Raw genomic sequence first — 10,075 nt, 5'->3', positions numbered from 1 at the left:
GGCGGGGGCAAGACTTGTTGCTGAGGCGGAGGTAATGGCTGATCCTCTGAGGAGGACGCTATCCAGGCTCCGGGGGAGGCGGGGTCCCCGCGGCGCCGGGGGGCTTGGGCTCCGGGCGGCCGCTGCAGCGACCGTAGCGGCCGCCTCTGGAGACGCCGGGAATGCTCCGGCTGCCCCTGCACGCCAGCACGCTGGAGAAGCTCGGCAGAGCCTGGAGCAATCCCTTACGTCGCCTCAGCCGTGGCGACTCGAGGCGCAGGTTCCGGGAGAGCGTCCCGAGCGGTCGAGGGCGCTGGGGCCTCGCCAGTACAGCGGGAAGAAGGCCGGCCTCCCAGACCGCGGGTTCACCAGTGCCTCCTTTCTTCACGCCTTGCGGAACTCAGAGGGCAGCGAAGAGGAGGAGGAAGAGGACGAAGACTACCACGATAAGTACGCCGCAGACTACTATGAGAACCTGCCCGGCGGCTCCCAACCCGCGCCCGAGCCTGAGGGGGCGGAGGCGGAGTGGCGGCCCCCGCCTTCCCCGGCGGCGGGCTCCTCCCTGGGGGCGGAGGGCGGCCGACTGGAGACGGGCAGGTTGCGGACCCAGTTGCGAGAGGCCTATTATCTGCTGATCCAGGCCATGCACGACCTGCCCCCTGACTCCGGCGCGCTGCGGGGTGGCGGGGACTTGGCAGAGCGATGCTACCTTGAGGGAGCTTGGGCACCGGGCCAGCCACCTTCCCCTCGCCTCGCTGCAGACCTCCGAGCCTCCCGAGACGGGGAGCAGGGAGGCGGCAGCCGCCCTCGGCAGGTGTCCCCGCCCCGGTCGCCTCTGAGGGAATTGAGGGGAGGCCGCCTGCGAACTCCTCGGATGCGGCTGACCTGCAGCAGAAGCCTCGAGAGCCTGCTGGTGGGTGTCAAGGCGTCTTCCTTTCAGCGGTGGCCGAGCGACAGCTGCATCAGGTGCAGCGCACGCGGGGACCCGGACGCCACCCCGCCACGTGGAGGCGGGATGGACGGCTGGAACGAGGGTAGCTCCCCGGCCGCCGCTGGCTTCTTGCTTTCCCAGTCCAGGGACCCAGGCCGGTCCTCGGGGAGCCCTTTCAGGAATCCTGCGAGGTCCTCTGTGAGATGCAACGGCAAAGGAAACGGCCAGGAGGGGCCCCCCTTCCCCAAGCCGCCCGCAGTGACGGTCAAAAAGCTGCAGAAGTGGATGTACAAAGGACGCCTGCTGTCCCTGGGAATTAAAGGTCGCGCCCATGGGACTCCCCCCAAAGTCACCGGAGCGCAGGCAGCCTCCTCAAGCCTGGGCGCATTGAAAGGGAATGCAAGCCAAGCCCCCGCGGTATCTCCAGACCAAAGAATTACGCTGACAGGTAGAGTATTTTGCAATCGAAATGCCAGCACTGAGAGCATTTGTTTACCAACTAGACTTCTTTAAGAACGAATAGGAATTTTTTTTTTCAGACAGGTGCGTAAACGTGCCAAAGTGTCACATAAGTGGCAGCTTAAGACTACTTCGAGGTAAGTTAGAATACTGCATTTACGTGTTTAGCTTTTTTTTTTTTTTAAAGACCGTGGCACGAACAATTTATTGTTGATGTTTATTTGTTTCGAGGAAGCTATGGTGGCGCAGTGGTTAAGCGCTCGGCTGCTAACTGAAAGGTGAGTGGTTGGAATCTCTGGCCCCGCGGGAGATTCTATAAAGATCACAGCCTAGGAAACCGTATGAGGCAGTTCTCTGTCCTGAAGGGTCGCTATGAGTCAGAATAGACTCGACCGTAATGGCTTTTTTTTTTTTTTTGGTTAGTTTGTTGCTGTTTTCTTCTTTAAGAACCATCGTACCTACTCCTCAGCACAAGAGGTTAAGTTCGCTACACTTTAGTAGGTTTAGAGGTAGGCGGTACTGCCTTGGTTTTTATGCTAGGCAAATTCGTAGACTTCCGTAGAGTTTGTGAATTTGAATTTGATCCAAGGTAGAAGTTACCAGCTTGATAAACTGTCATTATTACTCTATACCTTTTCCCCACCTCCTTTCTGCCATGCGCGCGCTCGCGCAAACACACACACACACACACACACACACACCCAAAGCTATACGTTAAAAAAAAAAAAAAATTGTAGTCAGGTAGGATTTCACATACTCCTTCCTTCCACCACCACCTTCTCCCACCTCAGTGGAGGAAAACCCAACAAAGTTAGTAATCTTTTTACTGTATTGTGGAAAATCAAAGATTTCCTCCCAAACTACATTTTTTTCTTTTTTCATGTGAAGTCTCATATAAGTATCTTATTTGGGCACTAGCATTTTAACAAAAAGAAAGATGTTTCTCATGTATACTTTTTAAAAGAGGGCAGACATTTAAAATGATCTGTAAACTAAAAGACATCTTGTTTATATTCGAAGTAAATTAGGTTTTAAAAAATATTTGTCCTCAACAGGATTTAGCTCTCTATTTTTATATGCATGCTTTTTAATTTTCACTGAAACTTTAGGTTACCAGTTCTTGAACTCTCTTAAATATGTTGTAAATAGTATATTTTTCTGAAAGAAGTATACCTTCAAACTTAGCCAAACCAGCCTTTTGAACTACATACTTAAATATGAGGATTTTTGGTGAACTAAAAGACTTATATATCAGTAATGATTTTAAAAAGATTAAATGTTACAGTGTAAAAGTGTTTTCAAAGTAGTTGGCAGTTTTTCTGGTAAGAATTACAAATCTTACAGAATTGAGTTTATACACATTAACTTTGTTCAACCAGTAAACACAAAACAGTAGGAAGAAACAAAGTTCATAAAACTTCTCATGACAAAATAAAGAAAAATCAAATGGAAGGAAAAATCAAATGGTTTATTTTCAATGTGATAAAAGAAAAATAATTAAAACACACAAACTTGAAATGTCCTTTAATATATAACTTTTCCCTAAAATTTAAATATTGCATTTCATTGGATTAAAAGGATGTTTTTAGGTGCCATGGAGTCAGTTCACTCTTACAGCAACCCTATGTGACAGAATAGAACTGCCCTTGGGATTTTCTAGGCTACAATCTTTGCTGCAGCAGATCACCAGGTCTTTCTCTCCAGGAGACTTTGGGTGGATTTGAACTTCCAGCGTTTCAGTTTTCAATCAGTTAGCAGCCAAGCAATTAACCATTTGTGCCAGCAGGCTCTGAATAAAAGGATAAAACAACAACAACAACAGAAAAAAACAAGCGCACTGCCATCGAGTTGATTTAACTCACAGTGACCCCTTCTTGGGTTTCTGAGGCAGTATCTGTATGGAAGTAGATTGCCAAATCTTCCTCCAGAGCTCCCGAATAAAAGGATAGTAGAATGTAAATTCTTTATGAAGTTTATTTTAAAATATGTATTTCGAGGATAAAAGTATTTATAATCATTTATTAGATTTCATTGCTACAGTAGATTTACCTCCTCTGTTCTTGGCTCAGTTTTTTTGTAAGATAAATTTCAGCCAATGCTAAATCTGTATGAAACTTCAGAGTTTTTTTACGGTTTTGTTAGAGAGGTAAAACATTTACCATATGATGATTTTTTTAATGCCTGCAGTTCTGGTGTAAACATTGAAGGATTTAGAAAGTGATAATAAATACAGCTCCTCTAAGGATGGATTAGTTGATTTTTCCACTGGGAAACTAACTAGATGAAACTGTCAACTTTAAAAGAAACTAAAATTAAGCATTAGGGTTAACTATGTGATGGTACAGTTTAACCCTAATGTTTAATTGTATAGGAGCTCTGGTGGCGTAGTGCCTAAGGCATTTGACTGCAAACCAGAAGGCTGGCAGTTCAAACACACCAGCCACTCCTCGGAAGGAAGGTTGGGAAATCTACTTCCGTAGAGTTACCACCTCAGAAACCCAAGAAGGGGTCACTGTGAGTTAGAGCCTACTTGATGGCAGAGAGTTTGGTTTGGTTTGATGTGATAATAAACATGTAACTAATCTACATAGGTATGCTGAAAACTTTTGATACTTATAACAAATGGAAGCTTAATGATTTTCTGTGCTGATTTCTGGATCCTACTAAGAACCACTAAAGCTTTTGCTAGTACTCTAATATAATGCAGTTATTTTGATGTGATACAGTTAGGTATTTAGAATTCACAGATTAGCTAATTTGTTCCTAATTGAGATGATTATTTAAGAAACCTAAAGTCATTACACATAGCAAATATCATCAAGTTTCTGCAAGCCTTAAGTTTATTAAGGAGTCTTAATCTATTTGCCAACTATATTTCATTATAAGTCTTTATAAATGAACTTTAATGAACATATACTACTAAAAAGTAAATCCAAAGGCCCTAGGTTGCCTTTTTATTGCTTTAAAAAGAAATTAGCCTACTTTGACTTCATTTTTCCTCCCATATGATCTCTGAAATGAAAAATTAGGGTTTGTAACTTGTTCATATTTTGTCTAAAATCTTTAGGCAGTTCTTTTAAAGTAGTAGTAATACAATTTGAGACCTCCATTTGCTGACGTGGCATGGCTCAAATTGAGGAGAAACAACTGCAAACATCCATTAATAATAGGAACATGGAATGTACGAAGTATGAATCTAGGAAAATTGGAAGTTATCAAAATTGAAATGGAATTCATAAAGATTGATATGGTAGGCATAGTGAGCTGAAATGGACTGGTTTTGGCCATTTTGAATCAGACAACCATATGATCCACTATGCCAGGAATGACAATTTGAAGATGAATGGCGTGGCATTCACCATCACAAAGGATGTTTCGAAATCTGTCCTGAAGTACAATGCTATCAGTGAGAAGATAATATCCATATGCCTACAGGGAAAACCGGGAGCTCTGGTAGCATAGTGCCTAAGGCACCTGACTACTAACCAGAAGACTGGCGGTTCAAACCCACCAGCCACTCCTCAGAAGGAAGGTTGGGCAATCTATTTCCATAGTGATACCAACTCGGAAACCCACGGAGGGGTCACTATGAGAGGGGTCTGACTCGACGCCACATAACAACAACAACAACAAGGAAAAACAGTTAATATGACTATTATTCAAATTTAAGCACCAACCACCAAAGCCAAAGATGAGGAAATTGAAGATTTTTATTAACTTCTGCAGTCTGAAATTGAACGAACATGTAATCAGGTTGTGTTAATTATCACTGGTGACTGGAATGCAAAAGTTGGAAACAAAGAGGAATCATCGGTAGTTGGAAAATTTGGCCAGGTGATAGAAATAATGCTGGAGATTTGCATGATAGAATTTTGCAATACCAATGACTTATTTATGGTAAATACTTTTTTTCAACAACACTAACGGAGGCTATACATGTGGACTTTGCCAGATGTAGTACACAGGAATCAGATTGACTACATCTGTGGCATGAGGTGACGGAGAAGCTCAATATCTTCAGCCAAAACAAGCCCAGGAGCTGATTGTGAAACAGACCAACTGCTCATAGGCAAGTTCAAGTTGAAGTTGAAGACAATTAAAACAAGTCCACAAGAGCCAAAATATGACCTTGAATATATCCCTCCTGAATTTAAAGACCATCTAAAGAATAGATTTCATGCATTGAACACCAGTGACTGAAAACCAGAAGAATTGTGGGATGACATCAAGAACATCATCCATGAAGAAAGCAAGAGGCTATTAAAAAGACAAGAATAGAAGAAAAGACCAAAATGGATCTCAGAAGAGACCCTGAAACTTGCTCTTGAGTGGAGAGTAGCTAAAGCAAATGGAAAAACTGACAAGATAAAAGAGCTGAACAAAAGATATCAAAGAGCAGCTCAAGAAGACAAAGTCAGTTATTATAAAGAAATGTGTAAAGACCTGGAGTTAGAAAACCAAAAGGGAAGAACATGCTTGGCATTTCTCAAGCTGAAAGAATTGAGGAAAAAATTTAAGCCTCGAGTTGCAATATTGAAAGATTCTATAGGCAAAATATTGAATGATGCAGGAGCATCAAAAGAAGATGGAAGGAATGCACAACTCACCGTACCAAAAAGAACTGGTCGATCTTCATTTATTTCAGGAGGTGGCATAGGATCAAGAACGAATGGTACTGAAGTAAGAAGTCAAAGCTGTACTGAAGGAATTGGTGAAGCACAAGGCTCCAGGAATTGACAGAATACCCATTGAGATGTTTCAACAAATGGATGCCCCACAGGAGATACTCACTCGGTTATGCCAAGAAATTTGGAAGATAGCTACCTGGCCAACTGACTGGAAGAGATCCATATTTGTACACATTCCAGAGAAAGGTGATCCAATAGAATGTGGAAATTATCTAACAATATCATTAATATTGCACGCAAGTAAAATCTTACTGACGAGAATTCAAAAAAGGTTGTAGCAGTATATTGACAGAGAACTTCCAGAGGTGCAGGCTGAATTCAGAAGAGGACCTGTGCAAAAACTGCAAGGAGGCCACATGTTCTGACCTCCTCTAACCCTACAAGGGGAAGGCAGGATTACCAGCAGTAACCCAAGGCCTATTACTGCAAGGCCAAACATACTGCCTCCCTCCAGCCCTTTCACCAACCGTTCCTCCCAAAGCACCCACCACCTCTCTCCTGGGTTCGATAAATTCGCTGGAGTGGCCACACAGAACTCACAGATTACAGGGTTTATTAGGGAAGCACCAGGCTACAACTCAAGTTCAGGAAGAACGCTCAGTCTCTCTCCCAGCGCACCGTCCCTCAGCCAAGAGTCTCTCACAGTCTCTTTCCCAGCAGTGCTGGTCCCTCGGTGTCTCACTCAGCAATGCGTTTCTCTTGCGTCTCTTTCCCAGCAACGCGTGTCTCAGGAGCCCATGTCTCTTTCAGCAGCACGTCTTCCTCGACCAGCAGTCAGAGAGAGTTCTGACTCTAGGAGGCCTCCTTTTGAGCCCGGCAGGGTGGTCAACTAGCCAATCATAGCATCAGAACCCTAAGCACCTGAGAGAGAGTGGGCACCTCCCAGAACATTGTTTTGTGCCACTCCCAACAGAAATACTCCAGGTGGACACCTTCAGCAATCAGGAGCTCCTCAGTTGCTCATAGCAAATCCCACCTTGGAGTTTACAAAGACTTATGGGTAGAAAAGCCACACTAAGTAATTTACTACACTGCAACCTGGAACAAGGGATATCATTGCTGATGTCAGATGGATCTTGGCTCAAAGCAAAGAATAGCAGAAAGATGTTTACTTGTGTTTTATTGACTATGCAAAAGCATTTGATTGTGTGGATCATAAACTGTGGATGACATTGAGAAGAATGGGAATTCCAGAACACTTAATTTGTACCCATGAGGAACCTGTACATAGACCAGAAGGCTGTCATTCGAATAGAATAAGGGAACACTTCATGGTTTAAAATCAAGAAGGGAATGTATCAGGGATGTATCCTTTCACCATACTTACTCAGTCTATGTGCTGAGCACATAATCCGAGAAGCTGGACTATATGAAGAAGAACGTGGCATCAAGATTGGGGGAAAACTCATTAACAACCTGCAGTATGCTGATGACACAAATTTGCTTGCTGAAAGTGAGGAGTAGAGCCACTTTTGATGAAGATTGAAGACTACAATCTGGAATATGAATTACATCTCAAAATAAAGAAAACAAAAATCCTCACAAGTGGACCTCTAAGCAGCATTATGAAAAATGGAGAAAAGATTGAAGTTGTCAAAGACTTCACATTGCTTGGTTTTATGATCTATGCCAATGGAAGCAGCAGTCAGGACATCAGATGACATAGAACACTGGGCAAATCGGCTGCATAGGATCTCTTTCAAGTGGTGAGGAGCAAAGATGTCTCCTTGAGGACTAAGGTGTGCCTGACCCAAGCCATGATATTTTCAATCACTTCATATGCATGTGAGGGCTGGACAATGAATAAGGAAGACCAAAGAAGAGTTGATGCTTTTGAGTTGTGGTGCTGGCAAACAGTGCTGAAAGTATCATGGGCTGCTAAAAGAACTAAGAAATCTGTCCTGGAGGAAGTGCAGCCAGAATGGTCCTTGGAAGCAGTCATGTTGTTAGAAGGGACCATTCCCTGGAGAAGGATGTCATGCTTGGTAAGGTGGAGGGTCCACAAAAGAGGGAAAGGGCCTCAAAGAGATGGATTGACACAGTGGCTGTGGTGATGGGCTCAAGTATAGCAGGATCGTGGAGCTGGCTTGGGACCAGGCAGTATTTTGTTCTGCTGTGTATAGGGTCGCCATGAGTTGAGGACAACTTCACGGCACCTAACAATACATTGGTGTGATATTTTGCATTATTTTTTAAAGTGAAGTTGACGCTAGGATGCGATTCCCATCTATTTCTGCTCTTTTCTCAATTATTTATAGCTCTAATTTCTTATACAGGCATACCTCATTTTATTGCAGTTCACAGATATCAGTGTTTTTTACAAATTGACAGTTTGTGACAACTCTGCTTGGAGCAAGTCTGTTATTGGGCACCGTTGTTTCCAACAGCACAGTGCTGACTTCATGTCTCTGGGTCACATTTTGGAAATACAGTATTTTAGACTTATTTCATAATGAATTTCATAATGAATTTCATGTTTAGCACATCGACTGAATAAGTATGGTAAAAGGATACAACCTTCATTATGAAGTAAGTCTTCAACTGAATGAATTAAGTATGCATTGAATAAGTCTTCAATGCATACTTAATAGACTACAGTATAGTGTAAACATTTCTATACACTGGGAAACCAAAAAATTTGTGTAATTTGCTTTTTTGGAATATTTGCCTTATTGCAATGTTCTGGAACCGAACCTGCAATATCTCCAAGGTATGCCTGTATTTATGAGCTGAATTATCTTTGTGTATTTTTTCAGCAAATTCTTTTAAACATTGGTCCTCTTCAAGATTAGTCTCAATAGCCATATAATTTTTAAATCCTCCTTTGAGAAATTCTTCCACTGTGGCCCTAGAAGCAAGTGCAGTTCCTTTTTTATTGGTAAGGAGGGAAGCATGTCATATGACATTGATGTTGCTTGTGATTGAAAAATTTTGAAACTACAAATTCGCAGAAAATAGTGTTGTATTGATTTGAATGGACTGCATTTCTAGATTACTGGTTCTCAAGAGATGTGTGACATTCTTATTTTGAGAACTATGTGTGGTTCACAGTTGTAGAGTGGTACTTTTCAAACTTAAGGTGTATATGAATTCCCTGGAGATCTTCTTATAATGCAGATTCAACAAGTCTGGGGTAGAACCTGAGATTCTGCATTCTCACAAACTCCCAGTGCAGATGCTGCTGTTTGTTGAATCACCCTGAGTAGTAAGGTTCTAGAAATCTCATGTTTCTCCAGTCACTTGTATTGATATATTTGTTAAAGCTTTGAAAAGCATTCTACCTTATTCTGATACTTAAACTAACTTCCATTAGAGCAAACCACTTGATTTCTTTCTGCTTCAGTTTTGTATGTATGAATTTATGCTTACCATTTATGAATGATAAATTTGGGCACTTTCCTCCATATTGGTCCTATCTGGCAGCAATAAATAATTGTGAGAATTTGGAATTTGCAAGAGATAAAGCCATATTGTATAGTGGTTACCAGAGAATAAGAGATGCCAGAGAGATTGTATGGGTTTCTGATCAGACTCTACTTCTTATCAGGCTTGTGACCTTGGACAAGTTACTCAACTTTGCCAAGACTCAGTCCTCATGTTCCACATTTGTAAAATGGAGATAATGATAGTATCTATCTCCTAAGGTTGCTTTGAGGATAAAAAAGATAATCCATTTAAAGCATTTAGTACCATGCCTGCTACTTGGTTAGCTATTATTAAGAGAAAAGCAAGCAGGTTTCTTTAGAATATTGCGTGTCCCAGATCACTAGGATTCTGGAAGAGGGAAATGGTTAGAAGAAATTGAGGAGTACTGCCTGGAGTAATATTGGGAATTGAATTAGAGGAAGCCCCTTCAGGGGCATGTATTCTATTAATTTTTTTGTGCTGCTTTCCCTTTCTCCTTGCCATTACTTTTGTGAACTGAGCACAGTTTCAAAGTTTCCTTCTTTGTTGTCCTGTCCCAAAAACTAGCACACAGCTTTCTTTCTTAGGAGTTTTTATTGCTATTCACAAAGGA

General features: G+C 42.4%; 1 protein-coding gene across 1 annotated transcript in view; it reads left to right on the top strand.

Moving 5' to 3' along the window:
* The first annotated feature begins 622 nt into the window (after positions 1–622).
* Positions 623–10,075, top strand: part of SYDE2 (synapse defective Rho GTPase homolog 2) — a 60,327-nt gene continuing 50,874 nt past the window's right edge. Inside the window, exon 1 of the mRNA XM_007946167.1 lies at positions 623–1,358. Coding sequence (XP_007944358.1) covers positions 623–1,358 — 736 coding nt within the window. The remainder of the gene's footprint in view (positions 1,359–10,075) is intronic.

The sequence above is a fragment of the Orycteropus afer genome, unplaced genomic scaffold (assembly GCF_000298275.1).
Source record: "Orycteropus afer afer isolate SDZICR_OR568_19922 unplaced genomic scaffold, OryAfe1.0 scaffold00152, whole genome shotgun sequence".
Taxonomy (NCBI): Eukaryota; Metazoa; Chordata; class Mammalia; order Tubulidentata; family Orycteropodidae; genus Orycteropus; species Orycteropus afer.
This window is presented reverse-complemented; position numbering and strand designations above follow the sequence as displayed.